Source organism: Phocoena sinus, chromosome 11 (genome assembly GCF_008692025.1).
Source record: "Phocoena sinus isolate mPhoSin1 chromosome 11, mPhoSin1.pri, whole genome shotgun sequence".
NCBI lineage: Eukaryota > Metazoa > Chordata > Mammalia > Artiodactyla > Phocoenidae > Phocoena > Phocoena sinus.
In genome coordinates this window covers 51,801,269-51,821,010 of record NC_045773.1, presented here as the reverse complement: position 1 = coordinate 51,821,010, position 19,742 = coordinate 51,801,269, and the positions used below count along the sequence as shown (strand labels likewise).

Genomic DNA, 19,742 nt, shown 5'->3' with positions numbered 1-19,742 from the left:
AAGGTGGGTTTAACAATAAGTTTTCAGACATTAGACCCATCCTTTTCTTGTTGCAATATGCCTCGCTTCTGGGGAACACAGGCTAGGTGTAATTTCTTTAAGAACAAAAGAAGCAGGTTTGCTTTGGAGGTGATGTAAATGTTTTGGAACTAGATAGAGGTGATGGCTGCACAGCACTGTGAATGTACTAAATGCTACTGAATTGAACATTTTTAAATGATTAGTTTTATAGTATGTGAATTTTACCTCAACAACAACAACAACAACAAAAAGAATAATAAGAAATAGCCCTGTCAGGATCTGTCCCGTAGTTGGTACTCAAATTCTATTAAATAGATGTGTTACCTGCTTCCCATGAGAAGGAAGAATACAGGGTGATGGCAAAAGGTCTTCAGATCTTTAGGTAGGTTCTTCCCAAGAAACTCTCATAACACTTTGGGACATCTGATGCAATTAATTCCTATTTGTTGAGAGTCTGTCTTGTGCCAAACCGGATGCTAGGTAATGGATAGAATATAGGATAAAGGAGTGAGCTCTGTATGTATGGAATTTATAATCTGAGAAGGGAAAACACAAGCACAAGATCGACTATAGTGCAAGCAGGACAGATAGGATAACAAAGTCACAAACAAAATGCTTCAGGACCCCAGATCGATTCAATTTCAAATTTTATAATACAAGTAGCTTTTGAAGTCGGCTTTATAGGAAGAGCATGATTTGGATGAATGGAAGGGAGGAAGGACATTCTATGCTGATGAAACCACACATGAAAAGGCAGGTGTGGTGTCAAGAGCACACTGTGTGGTCAGGTAGTGGTGAGAAGGTTTTTGTAGTTAAAGTGAACGTTGCAGGTGGGGGAGAGGAGCAAAGTAGGAAAAGATGAGACAAAAGAAAAATTATAGACCTAAGAGGCAGCAGTTTTGAGCTCCTGAGCCAGTGGCCATCCTGCATTGGGCTGGAGGAGACTGTTAGTGGGTGCTGTGGGATGCCGTCCACACACCCCATGCAGGACGGAGGGCCGCTCACTGCACCATCTACCAGGAGGCCGGACATCTGGGGCTCTCAGCTGGTCTCCTTTCAGGACTGTCCTTCCTGGGCCAGCTCATATCCAGCGCCTGGATACTGAGGAGAAAGAAACACTTGCCCCCTTGCTTTAATTTGGGACAACGCTGATAGGCCATTACAACTGCAGAGCTCCCCATAAGATTAGCTGGGGCCTCTGCTGCAGCTACATTGTGGACCAACTTTTCCTACTGCCCACTCCTGCTTCCTTCATGCCCTTACAGGTGTTGTTCCCAAGAGGACTCCCCATTAAATCTCCTGTATGCTAATCTCAGGGTGTCAGAGTCTGTTTCCAGGAACTCAGGTCTAAAATGGGGACTTCTGGATCAGCACCTAATATAAATGGAAATTGACCCCATTTCCACTGTGGGAAAATGAGGAAGCACTGAGTTTGCATCAGGGCTGTCCATTCATTGCCTTCCGGCCCCCATTTGACTCTTGGTTCATGCAATTCCATTAGTCAGTCTCACCTTTGCTGCCATAATTTGCCTGCCTCAAGCCCTGAGGCATTGTCCCTACACTCTGTTTCTATTATAGTCATAGGCCAACTCTACCCTTGGCCGTGTTGCGGCCACCTGACGTCCTGTGTTCTGTACCAGTCAGTGGCTTCCTGGGCTCAAAGGAACCAGACACAAGCTCCACCCATTTCTGTGATCACAATACTTTACTCCTGAATGGCCATCATCAAAAAGTCTACAAATAATAAATGCTGGAGGGAATTCCCTGGAGGTCCAGTGGTTAGGACTCCATGCTTTCACTGCCAAGGGCCTGGGTTCAATCCCTGGTCAAGGAACTAAGATCCCACAAGCCATGTGGCCCAGCCAACAGCAACAACAACAACAAATCAAAAAAAAAAAATGCTAGGGAGGTCGTGGAGAAAAGGGAACCCTCCTACACTGTTGGTGGGAATGTAAATTGGTGCAGCCACTATGGAAAATAGTATGGAGGTTCTTTGAAAAACTAACAATAGAGTTACCATATGATCCAGCAATCCCACTCCTGAGCATATATCTGGACAAAACTCTAACTCAAAAAGACACATGCAGCCCAATGTTCACAGCAGCACTATTTACAATAGCCAAGATATGGAAGCAACCTAAGTGTCCATCAACAGATGAATGGATAAAAAAGATGTGGTACATATGTACAATGGAATATTAATCAGCCACCAAAAAAAAAAAAAAAGAAAGAATGCCATCGGCAGCAACAATGATGGACCTAGAGATTATCTTATTAAGTGAAGTAGGTCAGACAGAGAAAGACAAATATCATATGATATCACTTACACGTGGAATCTAAAAAACATGATACAAGTGAACGTATTTTTAAAACAGAAATAGACTCACAGACATAGAAGACAAACTTACGTTTACCAAAGAGGAAGGGTGGAAGGGATAAATTAGGAGCTTGGGATCAAAATATACACACTACTATATATAAAATAGATAACCAACAAGGACCTACTCTGTAGCACAGGGAACTATGTTCAATACCTTGTAATAACCTATAATGGAAAAGAATCAGAACAAGAATAGATACATATATGTATAACTGAATCACTTTGCTGTACACCAGAAACCAGGACAACACTGTAAACCAACTAATTTCAATAAAAATAAAAATAAAATACTTCACTCCTTAAAAGCTTATAATGGCTCCAAATTCCCCTTTCAGTATACCAGAACTCCACCAACTGTTTTCACATATTGAAACTCATTTCAGCCTCTTCTTAAAGTAGATAAGGTTGGTTTTATTATCCCCAAGCAACTGAGTTTAGGGGAAACAATATTCTAATAATGAATTAGACAAACCCTACCAACAATAATCATCACCTCACTGCTTAGTAAAATGCCTAGCGCAAGCAGTTGTTCAATTATTTTTTTGTGAATGAGTGAATTTCCTTATCTCTTAATTAAGTACTCTATGCTGGCAATTCAAGTTTCTATTTCACTACACAAAGTTCACCAGCCCTCTCTCCAAAATCCCCATTATGTTTCTAATAAAACTTTGTGTGACAGAGCTCAAAGGTTGATTGAATTGCCTCCTAGTTCCAGAAATTGTGGTCCTTGGGTCAAAAATGACTTCATTAAGACTTCTGGTATGAACAGAGCTGCAGAAGTCTGCATTTTCATCTTCTCTGGGAAATTGTAAAATAACAGCAAGAAGAAAGAATGAAAAAACCCACGAACTCCATTTTCAATCAAACTTGGAGAGAGAGATACTTTTCAGACTCCAAAATATATGAAAGGTCTGCTAAAAGCAGCCGACGTCAGGCGCAAATTGTGGGGAAAGGTGAAGAGAAGGGTGGGGAGAGGGTGCAGCAGTGACGGACCTCACAAAGCACTGAAAGAATCCACTTCCCAAAGGGAGGGGCACACCTCCAGGAGAAAGGCTTCAGTCAGAAGCCCTCCGAGTCCCAGTTCGGTTCAGAAGAGCAGACGAGGCAGATACGTTAAATTTCAGATTTGCAGGAGGCAATCTCTCTCTGAGGCAGTAGAAGAGAGTCATTGGGTTGTGAAAACAGCTTGCCTCCTGGAAAATTACTGACACCCTGCCCCAAACACACACACAGACACACACAAATAAAAACATAATCGTATTTAACAATTCAAAGATAGGGCTTTCCTGGTGGCGCAGTGGTTAAGAATCCGCCGGCCAATGAAGGGGACACGGGTTCGAGCCCTGGTCCGGGAAGATCCCACATGCCGCGGAGTAACTCAGCCCATGCGCCACAACTACTGAGCCTGTACTCAAGAGCCCGCAAGCCACAAATACTGAGCCCACGTGCCACAACTACTGAAGCCTGCGCTCTGCAACAAGAGAAGCCACAACAATGAGAAGCTCAACCCAAAACAGCTCAAAATAAAAACAAAAAATAAACTAATCAATTGAAAGAAAAACAATTCAAAGATAGACACTAAGAAAAATAATATTGACTATAACCAGGATAGGAATACGACAGAAGTATAGGAATATAATATTTTATTATCATGATCAAATATATTTATCTCAGTTCAAAATGCTTAACAGGGCACTCCTGAGGTATTTTGGCTAAAAGCAAAAGACGACAAGAATGCCCGCTATCATCACTGCTACACGCCATCGTGCTGGAGATGCTAGCTCCTTGCTGTAAGCGGATAAACTAGAGCTATAAAAACTGGAAAAGAGGGACATTCTACAAAGTATCTGACCAGTACCTCTCAAAACTATGAACATCAGCAAAAACAAGGGAAGTCTGAGAAACTGTCCCAGGAGGAGTCTGAGGAGACATGACAATTAAATGTAGTTATTTGTGGAACAGAAAAGGACATTAGCTAAAAACTAAGGTCATCTGAATAAAATGTGGACATTAGTTGATAATAATGCATCGATATTGGTTCATCAAGTATAACAGATGTACCATGCTAAGGTAAGATATTAGTAATAGGGGAAATGGAATATATAGGAACTCTCTGTACTTTCTTTATAATTTTATTTTTTTTCCTCTTCCAGTTTTATTGACGTATAATTGGCATATAGCACTGTATAAGTTTAAGGTGTACAGCATAATGATTTGACTTACATACATCATGAAATGATCATCACGTAAGTTTAGTGAACATCCATCATCTCATATAGATATGAAATAAAAGAAAAAGAAAAAATGTCACCAAAGATATTACATAATTATTGGATATATTTCCCACCCTGTACATTTCATACCTGTTACTTATTTATTTTGTAACTAGAAAGATGTACCTCTTTTTTTTTTTTTTTTTTTTTTTTGCGGTACGCGGGCCTCTCACTGTTGTGGCCTCTCCCGTTACGGAGCACAGGCTCCAGACACGTAGGCTCAGCGGCCATGGCCCACGGGCCCAGCCGCTCCGCGGCATGTGGGATCCTCCCGGACCGGGGCATGAACCTGTGTCCCCTGCATCGGCAGGCGGACTCCCAACCACTGCGCCACCAGGGAAGCCCGAAAGATGTACCTCTTAAACTCCCTCACCTATGTTACTCATCCGCCACCCCCTCCCTTCTGATACCCACCTGTTTGCTCTCTGTATCTATGACTGTTTCTGTTTTTTTTTTTAACGTTTGTTCATTTATTTTGTTTTTTAGATTCCACATATAAGTGATAACATACAGTATTTGTCCTTCTATGTCTGACTTATTTCACTTAGCATAATGCCTTCTAGGTTCATCCATGTTGTCACAAATGACAAGATTTCATTCTTTTTTGTGGCTGAGTAATATCACATTACATATATATATAATACATATATACCACGTCTTCTAAAAAAGAATGTTTATATATATATAACTGAATCACTTTGCTGTACACCTGAAACTAACAATATCAACTATACTTCAATTAAAAAAATAAAGATAGCATCTTAAATCAAAGGAGGGACACAATGAATTGTTTATTTAAGGAGTAGACCAAAGTGGACCATCATCTGGGAAAAAAATGAAGCTTGATTCATACCTCACACCATACATGGTTAAATTACAAATAGATAAAATATTTAAATGTAAAAGTTAGAGCAATCAAAGTTCTAAATGGAAACATGGGAGAATTTCTTCAGAATTTTGGCACAGGCAAGAACATTCTCAAAATTCAGAAGCCATAAAAGAAATGAGTAATAAATTCATCTATGTGAATACAAAAATATGCATGACGAAACATCACCAAAAGAAAAATCAGAAGACAAGTGACAAACTGGAGAAAATATGTATACATGACTGAACTTTTTTTCTGATGATTAAATGGCACATGGATGTTTATTACATTATTCTTAGTACTCTTCTGTATGGTTAAAACATTTAATAATAAAAATTAATTAATGTATATCCATATTATGGAATATGCCATTATAAAGAATCATGTCCAGCTATAAACTTACTACCATGCAGAAATGTTCATTATGTATATTAAGTGCTTCTATTTTTTTTTTTTGTTTTTGGCTGCATGGCTTGCGGGATCGAACCTGGGCCCCGGCAGTGATAGCTTCGAGTCCTAACCACTAACTACTGGACCGCCAGGGAATTCCCTTAAGTGCATTTTAAAAACCTGGAAGGATAAACCTCAAACTTCAACCCCAAACTATTAGTCATTTTAAATGTTTCCAGGTTTATTGAGATATTATTGATGTTAGCCATTTTTATAGAGGGAAGAATTATGCTTTATAATTTCAGGGCTTCTTTATTTCTTTAAACAAACACGCATTATTTTCATATTCTGCCCAAACAATCAATATCCTCCATTTTAGAAAAATAAAATGAGGGAGACCTTGTGATTAAGGAAAACTGACTAATGAACCGCAGAGAGAGAAGCTAAAAAGCAGGGCTCGCAAGTGAGGTGAGCAGGTGATTGCTCATCCTGATATACCTGCCTATGAAGATGCGTGGTGCTTTGAAGAAGATGCTGTCAGTCCTGGGATGGGAAGCAGAGTTTGTGGTATGAGATGGTTACAAGATAGCATGTGGGAGCCTGCAGAATGTTTGCATTCTTTTGATCACACAGGAGATAAGCAAAGCCTATAACTGGAGCCCTGCCAGGCAGGAAAAAGATCTGCACCAAGACTGGACTGTACAACCACCTCTCCATGGTTGCCTTGGTTAGAGGGATTCCTCCTAATTGTAATGACATCGCTACAAAAACATCACATGCAAATAAAGTGAATGGTGGTTCGAGCAGCAGGTTTTGTGGTCTAGCTGGGCTTCTCTTGGGGGAATGACTAAGGAGGAGTTTGAGAGGGTTTGTACAGTCGACCAAGAGTGAGCTTATGAGGGAATGGATTTAAGTTGAAAACAAAAGAACTGTCCTTTGGAAACTTCTCTTTTTTTTAAAAAGTTTATTTATTTGTTTTTGGCTGTGTTGGGTCTTTATTGCTGCGTGCAGGCTTCCTCTAGTTGAGGCGAGCAGGGGCTACTCTTTGCTGCGGTGCGTGGGCTTCTCATTGCGGTGGCTTCTCTTGTTGTGGGGCATGGGCTCTAGGCACATGGGCTTCAGTAGTTGTGGCTCATGGGCTCTAGAGCTCAGACTCAATAGTTGTGGCACATGGGCTCAGTTGCTCCGCGGCATGTTGGATCTTTCTGGACCAGGGCTCGAACACGTGTCCCCTGCATTGGCAAGCGGATTCTTAACCATTGCGCCACCAGGGAAGTCCCCCCTTGGGAATTTCTTGAGGGTTGCCGATGTGTTGAGTCTATCACTGAGAAGACTTCCAATTAAGGTGCAACAAGAAGCCACAGTTTGGGGGCCTTCCTGTTTTCCAAAACTCACTGAGATGATACATAACATGTAACAAGAAAAATTTAAAAGATGGTTGGATACAGGGCTTCCCTGGTGGTGCAGTGGTTGACAGTCTGCCTGCCGATGCAGGGGACACAGGTTCGTGCCCCGGTCCGGGAAGATCCCACATGCCGCGGAGCAGCTGGGCCCGTGAGCCATGGCCTCTGAGCCTGCGCATCCGGAGCCTGTGCTCTGCAATGGGACAACAGTGAGAGGCCCGCGTACCGCAAAAAAACAAACCAAAAAACCCAAACCTATTCTTTGTAAAAAAAAAAAAAAAAAAAAAAAAGATGTTGGATACAAAAGCCACTTTGGAAAATAGCTTGACAATTCTTTGTAAAGTTGAACGTATACGTACCCAGTGATCCAGGAATTCTAGTCCGAGGTATTTACTCAATAGAAATGAAGACCTCAGTCCTTAAAAGACTTGTTCAAGAATGTTCACCACATCATACTTGATGGTGAAAGACTGAATGCTTTCCCCTTAAGATCAGGAACAAGACAAGGATGTCTGCTCTCGCCATTTCTATCATAGTGGAGGTTCTGGTCAGGAAAAAATTAAAAAGGCAAGAAAAAGAAATAAAATGCATCCAGATTCAGATTGGAAAGGAACAAGTAAAACTACATCTCTCTGCAGACAATACGATCTTCTATGTGGAAAATTCTAAGGAATCCATAAGGAACACTCTTACAGCTAATAAATGAGTTCAGCAGATTACAGGATACAAAATCAATATAAAGAAATCAGTTTTATTTCTATTCAAATTTAATCTCATCCAGAAAGCCTCACGGACACACCCAGAATAATGTTTAACCAAATGTCTGTGGCTTAGCCAAGTTGACACATAAAATTAACCATTACAAGTTGGCTGCATTGGCTTGATTTCACAGGGGCTCTGGAGCATGAATTGTTTCACAGAAGTAAGCCCATTTTGAGGCAAAGAGTATGGCCTTTTGTATTCTCATGTTGGTGAGGCATCTTCCTAATTAAGCCAGGAGTAGTTCTCTGGGGTAAAGAACAACCAGGGCTTCCCTGGTGGCGCAGTGGTTGAGGGTCCGCCTGCCGATGCAGGGGACACGGGTTCGTGCCCCGGTCCAGGAGGATCCCACATGCCGCGGAGTGGCTGGGCCCGTGAGCTGTGGCCGCTGAGCCTGCGCGTCCGGAGCCTGTGCTCAGCAACGGGAGAGGCCACAACAGTGAGAGGCCCGCATACTGCAAAAAAAAAAAACAAAAAAAAAAGAACAACCAACACTCACAGCAGGTAAAGGAGGGGTGCAGCAGTGGGCAAAGGCTTCTGGGTAGGGTACCAACAGCCTCCAATACAGAGGCAACCTCAAAATTCCTATATAGGGATGGAGGAGCAGAGAGAGAGAGAGAGAAACAAATCTTTATAAACAAGCTAATAGGAAATCTCCCATTCAAAATGAGCCTGAAATCCAACACTCCTTAGTCCAAGAAAGAAATATAATTCTACAACAATGAACAAGATCAACAATCCAAACGAGCTCACTTGAGATGAACTCAATATAATAAAGTAGCGGAGAAAATACTTCTAAATAAATATGCTGATCCATTCTGAGGAAGTAATAACACCTACTAACAAAGAACAAACGATTCTAAAACATTTACCAGCACCAGATAGGGCTGATCCTACCCAAAGGTGTTAGGAGAGATGTATGTGGGTGTCAACAGTAAACTTCCACCTAGAACTGAACTGAACTTCTGTTTTGAGACCCCGGTTCCTCCAAAAGGCGGAGACTTAATCTTAGTCAATTCAGCAGTTAACCCACCCCGCTTCCTTCAGTGGCGTTCGGTGTCAACAATTTTGGGAAAGGGACTCTGGTCTTTGTCATCTGTTGCTGTCAGCACCTGCTGAAACGCACCTCATCCTGTCTGGGCCTCAACCATCAACCCATGGACTGACCTCCTGAGTTGATCCACTGATCCTTTGGCATTCCTCTTGCAACACTGGAAATGCTCCATTTTCTCCTTTATTCCTCTGTGGCCTCAGAAGACTTAGCAGGGCTTTCTGGAGGCTTTGCTACTTCATGCTGCTCTGGCTGGCATGAGACCATCCTTCTGCTCTCCACTCCATGTCTTGCTCATAGGAACCCTTGAAGTGAAGGGGCCTTGGTCCACATGCAGACACCCATGCCATGCTGCCTCCACACTTGAGCCATGATGGGGAGCTCAGGGATCTTGCTTCCTCCCCGCAAAGCCCCATTTGCTCAGATCTCAAAACTTTGGTGGGGCTTCTCTTGTGGTTTCCAACTCCAAGGGCTTGGCCATGGGAGGGGGCCATGCCAGAACCCTTCCCAGGGATGCTCCCTGGCATCTGACTTGGCTTTCCTTTTGACTCCTCTCTCTTAGTGCATGGAAGCCTTCTCAGGGGCCCTTCCTAAGAAACTGGACCTGAAGGAGAAAGGTGAGAATGTGTCATTTCAGGAATACAGATGGGACATGTTTAATTTTTAAGTTATTAGAAACTCAGAGGTGGGAGTGGACAGAGAAGAGAAGCGAAGATAAACAAGGATGGCCAAGGAATATGGAGCATGGTAGAATGTCCTGTAAAAGCTGGAGTGTCTGATATTCAGTACTATCAAGCTTATGCTGTTGCTCTGCAGACTGTCCCTCACCCACATCTCTTAAAACTTCTGTAAAGTTCTAAAGATGAAAGGCCCAATGTGGGTGAGGTTTTGGTGAAACTCAAGGGACTCAGTTCCACATTTGAGTCAAGATACTGCAAAAGACTGTGTGGGATGATGAGCTCGTTCATGAATTGAACTAGCTCAGTGGAAGCACAATGTGTAGCCAGAGGAAACCATGAGAAAGGAAGCTCTCTCATGGGGTTCACAGAAATCTTGGGAAGGTTTTAAAGACAAATCTCATCTAAATTTTTTAAAGAGAAGGACACCTCAGCTAGCATCTGTGTTAGACACGGCTAAAGGAACACTGAAAACACATGGACCCACTCCCAGTCTGTGAATGTAGACACAGAAGTATTTTTTCATCCAGGAAGCACTGATTGAGGGCTAGACGTGCTGTACTGGGTACCAAGGATACAAGAATGAAAATCACACGGTACTTGTCATGAAGGCTCTCGGGTCAGCAGTAAACAAATAACAATATTATGAGCTAAGTCCCACAGAAGGAGATGTAACCTGGGCAAGGATTAACAGTCCCTCCACTAATAATTATCAGGGCAACCTAGCTCTTCCATTTCCTCGTCTGCCCCCAAGGCTCACAGAATGTTTGCCAACCTGGTCCTAATCCGCAAGTCTGAATTTCTGACACAGTGCCCAGGATATTTACTTATGTGTCCTTTGCCTAATTAAACGATGGCAATTCCTCTTCTTTTGTGATTGTTATTATCATTGGCTATTGCTTCATGAGCATAAGACTACTCTGCAGAAGCTCCATGATAACCACATATTGCAGTTAAGGTGATGGGAGAGTACAGTATCAACAGCAAGTGTCAACAAAACAGGAAATCGCCCATTATCTCAAAAACCTTTGGGTGAGATAATTGCCTTAATGTCCATAGTTAGCGCGAAAAACAAAAGGCTCTTTTTGGAGGTGGGCATTTGTCCCAAAGAGACAGATGAGATTCTTAGCACATTTAGTGTGAAGATAGAGAGATTTTACGAGACATGATGGAGATGGAGGGATGGTGTGGGACATGTTCTCTTCAAGTGTGAGTCGAAAAGAAAAATTCTCCCCTACCATTTTCCATAATAACAGCAATCAAGAAAAGAAAGAAGAAAGAAAGAAAACAAATTATCGAAGTTTCAAGAGTTGAGGAGGAAAATAAGTCTTGTATTGCAGACTCCTGCAACAGAAGAATTCACCGGACTATGAAACAAGAGCTTTAACCAAAATTTTTAGAAACTGAGACCCGAACTGAAATAAAAAGGTGTTTATTTGGGAGTTGTTAGGACTGTAGTCTGGGAGACACAGACTCAAGAAGCCTCTGAATTTGTTCCGCTGGACTACAAAATGGGGGAGGCTGATAAAGGCAAAACCCACAAGGTTACTGTCAGTTACGAGAGTTGTTTATCGAGAATTAGAATTGGAGCTAGTGAGAAGTAAGGGTGCTTGTTAAGTAAGATTGGTTGGGGTCTGAATATTTCTGGAATTCTCTATTGTCTGTCTAGACGTTGGATCTTTGTAGTTGCTGCTTCCCCCTTGAAGTACCTTCTGTTCTCTTCATTTCTATTCCTTTCTCCTTCTCTTATTCTCCACATGGCTCCACTCCAGGAGGCTTACCCTGACCAATCCCAGCTCCGCAACAGGTCCAGGACTAGATCCGGAATGTTCACAGCACGCTGGTCTTGTCCTTCGAATTGTCTTCCCCATAGACACTGCATCGTCCATTCACACATCTGTGTGCTCCTTGAGGGGCAAGAAATACGTCCTACTCAGTAGCATGGGGTTCAGAGTAAGAACTGAATGAACATTTATTGTATAAATGAAAACACTCCACTCACAGTTAAAGGTGAAGAGCACACCCACCCTAAAAGGGACACGACCTGAACCCCCGGGGAGTCCTCACTGACACTTCTTGGGACACTTCATGACTTCAAAGGCCATGAAAAAGAGGACAGATGATCCAGAACGGCCCAATTACCTAGATAAAAATCCTATTGCTTAGTAAAAATTCAAGCCAAAGTGAAGTAAATTGGACAGAGTGCACGTCTTGCTCAGGAATCTAAATCCAAAGATAACAAAGAAGGAAACCAGACTTTAAGTGCAGTATACACTCCCATCACCTCACCCTGCCATATACTCTTGCCGGTGGAGGGTCACACAGTGGATTTCTAGTCTATGTTCAGAGTCACAGTTCCCCTTTCGTTAATACCTGGTGGGACCCCTAAAGGCCAGTAATCTGCAAAAGAATCCAACTCATTAACACAGGCTAAACATACCCACTCTGGAGCAAGCACAGTGCTCTGCCAACGGGACTTCGGACCAAGGGTGAAGGGAGTCAATTCGTGCTCACCGGCTTCTCAGCCTTTAGTGGGATGGACGTAAATCCACAAAAAGGACGCTCTAGAATTCCCTCCTGGAACACGCCCTCTCGGAACCTGGCTACTGAAGGCATAGAGAAGGCCATGGATGGAAGCTTTGGTTGACAATCCTAGCTGAGCTCAGCCTTCAGACATCCCAGCCCAAATGCCATCTGGAGTGAAGGAACCTCCAGACGCTTCCAGGACCCGGCAGAGGTCGCAGCTGCCATGGAAGAGACAAGCCATCCTGTCGTGCCTGTCCCAATTCCTGATCCATGGAATCATGTACATCACAAAATAGTTTTTTAAGCCACTTGTGCAAATGTATTGAAGCAGTTTGATGTGTAGCAACAGACCACGACCAGCGTGGCATGCAGTGATGGGAAATGCCCTTTGGGTTAGGAATTCAAGGTGTTGGCTCCAGAAAGTTGCTCAAGTTTTGAGAACAGGTGAACAGAGGCCTTAAGGAAGTGGAGGACCCTGAGGTCTACACTGAGGTTTCTGAAGTCCATGCTGGATTTCAAGTGTTTTCTGTAGGCACAGGCTGCTCCCAGCAAGGCCAGGCTAGTGCTGGAGGGTCCTGATGGATGAAGCACCTTCACCCTTTCTGTGGAGCCTCCCCCCTCTTTTCTGGTCTGGGTCCACGTTTGATACTAGACTGTCTCCTTGGCTTTGCGTCCTTCAGCCAAGCACGGCGCCCGGTCAGAAGAGCCAAGCTGTTGAACTGAACACAAGGAGCTCCAGGGAAAGGATGGTGTCTCCTGGTGGCTTTTCTTCCCTGCCCATCCCTCAGGTTTCCAGATGATCGGTTACCTGCTTCTGTGGAGGAATGTGATGGGAAAGAATGCAATTAGCTTTCAGGAAGCCCCTGCTCCGTGGCAAGTGCCCTATGAGGCGCTTTTATGATTATTGCCTTTGATGTAAAAACTCCACAAGTGGGGACCCCACATAGGAGGTGAGGAAATGGGGGCTTAATAAGCAAATCACTTCCTTGAGACCATGTCGATGGTGAGTGATGGCGCGGGCACACGCACCTGCGTTTCTGCCCCCAGCCTGTCCTGTTTCACTGGGGCAGGGGTGGGGTGGGACAGTGCTGCCGGCCTGAGGGCTCAGAGGCCTGGGCTTCTGGGGGGTTCCTCACATGTGGAAAACCCCTGGGGGTACAGAGCAGCTGTCTGCTGAGGAATCAGTTGAGAATCTTCCCTGGGCTTTTATAGACAACAGAGGGCTGCAGGGTGTCTAGTTAGCAAACCTCAGGACCCGAAGGCTGAAGGGCAGGGGACAACCTGGGAGGTTCCCTCCTGGGAACGTGCTCAGTCAGACCAAGAGCAGAGGCTGGGCTTAACCCAGAACTGCCTCAGCCTGTATCCGGACACCAACTGGACTTTCCTCACAGCCCACGAGCTACTAGGCCACCTGAGCCGTCTCTTCTGCCACAGACCAGACAGACTCCCTCAGAGCACTGACTGAAAAAGTGATTTCAGGAAATGACTTTTTTTTTTTTTTTTTTTATGCTCATAAGGCAAGAAACAAAGACCACACAAGATCATTTCCTATGTGTGTCATCTGACAGAAGACCTATCGCTTGTTGGGGAAACAATGAAAAAACCCCAAACCCGGATGAACACGAAACAATTTCATTCTGAATAAACTGGATTTGCTGAGAAATAACAATGGACTGACTGAAAGACAAAAAGAGAGAGACACTGAGTAGCCTGACACAGAGCAGGATAAAGAGACAGAGGGCACAAACTCCAGTGCCACAGGGCTCCACCCAGGGGGACTCTGTCCCTTCTTCATCCCTTCCTTGCCTCAGACAAGATCTTCTGAAATTGTTTAGCAGTTTCTTAAAAAGTTGGACATACATTTATCATGTGACTAAACAATTCTACCCCTAGGTGCTTACCCAAGGGAAAGGAAAACAGTTGACCACATGAAGAGTTGTGCATGGATGCTCAGGTCAGCATTATTCATAAGAGCCCCGAACTGGAAACAATCCAAATGCCCATAACCGACAAATGGCTGTCCATACATGGAATGCTCCTCAGCAGAAAAAAGGAAGAAATTTCTGATCACACTACAACATGGGCAAACCTCAAACACATTATGCTGAGGGAAAGGAGTCAGACGCGGAAGACTTCATATTGTGATCCCAGTTCCATGAAATTCTGACAAAAGGCAAAATTACAGTGATGGAAAACAGATTCGCGGTTCCCTGGAGTAGGGTGGAAATGAAGATCTTCTGTACTAGAGAACCTTCTGGGGTGAAAGAAGTGTTCTAAAACTGGATTGTGATGGTGGTTTACACCTGTATAAGTTTAGTAAAACTCATCAAACTGAGTGAATTTCATGGTATGTAAATCACACTTCAATAACTCTGTTCAAAACAAGAGGTTCTGCAGGTTGTGCAAATCGGGGGAACATCTAAGCCAAGGGTACCAAGGAAAAGGCCACGATGTTCACAAGGATGGCTGAAAATATGGTAACGTTCCAGGAACATCAGTGTTACGGTTGGGTTAGCTCAGGCCTGCTCAGAAAACTTTGACATATTAAAACCATCTTAAGATAAATTTAATATAAAAGGTTTACATAGCAGGCAATAAAGGTGCTGCCCTTATTATTTTCAGAGGTAGCACCCTTCCACAGAGTTAAGAAATCAGGAATGATGGAAGGGGCATTGTATTTTAAGAACAACATTATAGAAGATGAAATGTACGCCCCTGAGAGGCAGTACAGAGAGTTGGATAGGTTTGGGTAGAGTCCAGGGTGGTACCATTTGTGTGTATTAAGATTCTGTTTTCCAGAACATGATATCCTGGACAAGGGTGAGAACCCTAAAAGATTCCCTCACATGAACCAGACAAAACACTCTGGCTTTGGACAGAGACAGACCAGATTGGAATCCAACTCCAGCTCTCACTGATGTTTAAATGTTTTCATCTGTGAAGCGGGTTTACCGCTGCCTATCGTAGGGCGCAGTTCTGAATATCGGATGAGAGAATGGAAGGGAAATGTACGCTCTGACGCGGTGGTTTCACTCCACTGCCTGAGCCTCTGGAGACTCCACGACAGGGACTCTCTGGGAAGGGGACGTGAAATGTACCAATGTACGTAAGGCTTTAAAAGGAATGGTCTCACATCTTCCCAAAACGTGTCACGAGGCACAGTTCTTGAGTGTCGTTTTCTAAGTTTTTAGTAACTTAGTAGTGGAAGAAAGAGTGATGCAGTGAGGCTGCGTGTGCAGGTAGCAACCCCTTCACCCTGTGGTCTGCCCAATATCCAAAGGATGCAGGACATCCAGCAGAAGATGCTATGGAAGACAGCCCTGAGTTAAGTTCTGGTCTGTCTCAACTCATACTTGCTTCTGGCAGTGGCTCAACCAGAGTTTCCAAACTCCCTGTTGAATCCCAGACAGTCATCACTGATGTCTAGGAGACAGAGAAAAACACGCTCCCGTAAAAGGTGTTGTAGATTAGCATCAGAAATTTTTCCTTTCTTCCTCCCTTAAAAAAATGTACATCTTCTCTGTACAGGATTTAAAATACAGGTAAGCAAAAAAGAAAAGGTAAACAATCTCTCAAACACCCACCACCCAGATATGCTCATACTGACAATTCTGTTTATGTTGCTGTGGTCCTTTCCTGTGGGAACATGAGCATTCGTCGATAAACGTGTGTCTCGACACCAGAGCCAGACCACCGGGGTTCAAACCGTATCTCTACCACTTGTAGACGTGTGACCTGGTAAATCGGGGAAGAGGACAATACGTTCCTCTGAGTCCTTGTGGGGGAGGAGTGGATTAAATATACAGTACGCTCAGAACTGGGCATAGTGGAGGACAGTGCCCGAGGTCTGAGAGCAGGATGCCCCGGGCAGGACATGCATCTCACACAACGCCTGGTCTCTGCGTGTCCACGTGTGTTCACGTGTCTACTGACGTTGAACAGGCCTGGGCTGAATGTGTGCATACATGCGGCTCTTATGTCTAAACACACAAAATGGGATCCAACTTAAGGCAACCTGCTTTCTTAACACCACTTACCATGATCTGCATCACCATTTTAGTGGCTCTGGGGCCTCCTACTGTACAGATGCACCATCCTATCTACGCTCTCCAACTGTCAGTCCTTTGCATAATTATTTGGAGTTGTGTTTAAAGGCTCACCTAGTAGATATCACAGAGATTTAAAAGGAAGTCAAATAAAGATCAGAAAAGCAATAGTCCACTAGATCAAAACAAGACTCTTTTCTACTCCTTTGAACCAACCTCAAGTTAGTGAAGTGGCTTATTCAGCCCACTCAAGTCTAGTTATGATTTAAATCAGAACCTATAATTTAATACCTGCTCAACATTAAAAACAGTAAGATCATTTGAATGCAAATTTTATTTAATAAAAAGACTACATGATTTGTACAAAATAAAAATCGGGAACACCTCGAACGCTTCCATTCCAACTCTGCAAATGCCTCTGTGTGTTGCTGGGCTACCACCCTCACCCTACGTCCACGCAGCCAGACGGGGGTGCGTCAGGCACCGCCAGGCTGTAGGGAAACCTCAGGTGAGAACACACCTAATCTATTTTCCAGTCAAACTCTCCAGTGAATGCTGACCTTCCAAGGGGCATGTGAGGTATGAGCAAGGCTAGAATTCCAAAGGGTCGCAGTCCTCGTCATCACACACGGTAAAGGGTCGCAGTCCTCGTCATCACACACGGTAAAGGGTCGCAGTCCTCGTCATCACACATGGTCCAGACATGAGTCTTAGTGTTGGTCTGTAGGGACATGGCTGTGGGTCTTGGCTGCACCGAGCACCGGCCTGTCCACGAACTCCACAGTGCACAGTTCTGGGCCATCGTCCCCACAGGGCGCACGCTCTAGCTCCAGCACGATGACGGTGTTTGGGGCCGAGGTCACCAGGATGTGCTGCGGCACGAACAAGGTCATCTGGGGGCCCCGTGCTGGCCAGTAGCGGCCAAGGTTAAAGCCATTAATCCACACCTGACCCTGGAGAGAGAGAAAGCCATCAACCCAGCTGCACTGACCACCCTGGGGAGTGCGAGAGCCTTGGTGCAAGGGGGCCGGGGCGGGGAGGCGGGCAGTGTCCACAGAAAGGAACTCTCCTGTCACAGGTCAGGCCCAGAGCCAGGCCAGGCCAGCGTGGGGTCCAGGATCCTGCCGAGATGTCCAGCCAAATCGGGCAGGGGCTGGGTGGGAGAAGCCACAAAAGCTGCCCCTGGTGCCCACCCTGCTTCAGGAAGAGATGTGTCTGGTCCCTTTGACTGGCTTCAGCACCATACATATCAGCACTGGATGACACTGTGGCAGAGGCACCAAGTTACTGGATTTCGTCCTGGGTCCAGGGCGGGGTGGGGGTCAGGTGCCTGTCGGCACACACCAGCCTCTGCCTGGCGCCTCTGTAGGCAGCTGCCTCCCTGCCTCCTCAAGGAGACGAGCTTTCTCTCTTTATTCTCCCCTCCTCCAGGCAGGCGGTGACCTCACTGCACGAGATAAGCACAGGGCCTGCAGCCTGGGACACACAGGTCCTCTAGAAGGATGTGAAGGTCGCGGAGGGAGAGACGGGGGCCGCCCAGGCGGGTGTCTGTGTTCCTGCTGTGTTTTGGCAGTTTTCACACCAGCATCAGAGTGAGAGTGGGGACTTGCTTCAAGGAGCAGAGGGGATCCTACATGCTGCAAAGACGACTTCCGTGAGTAGGAGAAGCTGCTTCAACCACAAAACTGAGAGGGAGGAGAAAGTCCTCAGGAATAGGGGACCAGGTGCAGGTGTGTCTGCACAGCCTCTAGGCAGGAGCTAGGATTTGCTCACAGGTGGGACTTAGCAGTTGGATGAATAGATGGAACCTTCTGTTACACAGAAAGAGAGCAAAGGAGGGGAGAGCTCACACACACGACAGAGCAAGTGGGGAGAGAGAGAATACGTGGGAGAGGATGAGGGAAGGAAGGAAGAAGGAAGGGAAGGAGGGAGAAGTATAAAAATTGCTCCCACGGTGGCCCACATGTATTGGGGGACACCCTGGAGGCCCAGTCCTGGCTGCCACCTGCAGCCCTGACCCAGCTGCAGAGCTACTCAGTTCTCACCTGGTTAACCCCAGGTGTCCCCTCAATGTCAGCTTCCTACCTGGGTTCAAACCTTACTCCTGCCACTTACTGGCTGTGTGACATTGGGCGGGTCCCCACTCTGGTACTCGGGGACAGTGAGGGTGGGAGGAAGCAGTGCCTGGCCCGTGGTCAGCATGGCGTGGCAGCACCCCTCACACCAGCACAGTGAAAAGATCTTGGCCTCCACAGGTCCACGAAAGGAGGCCAGTGATGGAAAGCCACCTGTCTGTTGGGATAAGTCATTTAGAAAAAGGGTGACAGATTCACAATTCTCAGAATTATTTTACTCTTGTTTTTACCACGGGATATGCTATCTCCATCCATCCTGAAGGTACACGCAATGATAGCCTCACCAGGTTTTATCAGTTGAAGATCTGGCAGCGCCCCGTTTCCGCAGTATTAGAGAACAGCAGAACATGACTTTTGCGGTCGAGGGGGAACGATGGGCTCCAAGGGGGAGTGTGAGAGGGCTCGGTGAGTAGCACACAAGGGCTGGCCTGGGCGACAGGGGCTCCACACTGCATCCCAGCCACGACCATGCTGAAGGTCAGTCCCTTCTAAGATGCTACCCCCTCACATCCCTCGTGCTGCACCGGGCATGTCCACCCGGAAGCTGGGGACCGGGTCCTGAGTTCCCTGTGTCGGTTATTGGGACCTGGGAGCGCAGGGTGGAAATAGGCTCCCCTGGCTCCCTCCAGGGTTAGGGGATGCAACTCACCCGGGCAAGGAGACAGGGTGCAGCGAGCAGGGGCCCTGGGAGCAGAACGCTCCCCGAGCAAGGAGCAACTTGCTTGACACTGGAAGGTGGAAGGGAGCCGGGACACTGCTGGGGGTTTTCACGGTTAAACGAGGAACTGACAGAACCAGGCACCTGTGGGCTCAGCTCACCCTTGGTCCAGGTCCAGCTCGTCCTCCTAAACGCTGCCCTGCCAACCAACAGTGCAGTAACTGCACAGACAACAGCCCCAAAGGCCTCCCGTGAGCTTCCCAGGGTACCACTTGCTTCTGGGAGTCCCCAGAGAAGCTGACTGGACCAAATCAGGAGGGTGATGAGCGTTTCTGCCTTTGATTGTATGGTCCTTCTTCCAACTTTCACTTCTCCAGTTACCCCCATGTTTCTGGAAGGTTCAACTCCCACTAGCGAACACTCGTGGTGGACCCACTTCCCAGACTACTCTGTGACCGAGGGATGTAACCCGCAATTGTCACTCCTAGCTGCGCATCAAAGGTGATACAATTTTTCTCCTGATTCTCCTTCATTTGCACGATCTGTTCTAGTTAT

General features: G+C 45.6%; 1 protein-coding gene across 2 annotated transcripts in view; it reads right to left on the bottom strand.

The window, feature by feature from the left end:
* Positions 1–16,710: 16,710 nt before the first annotated feature.
* Positions 16,711–19,742, bottom strand: part of GLB1 (galactosidase beta 1) — a 90,902-nt gene continuing 87,870 nt past the window's right edge. For both annotated transcript variants that reach the window (XM_032648559.1, XM_032648561.1), the window contains one exon: positions 16,711–17,347. In XM_032648559.1, coding sequence (XP_032504450.1) covers positions 17,105–17,347 — 243 coding nt within the window. In that variant the 3' untranslated portion in view covers positions 16,711–17,104. The remainder of the gene's footprint in view (positions 17,348–19,742) is intronic.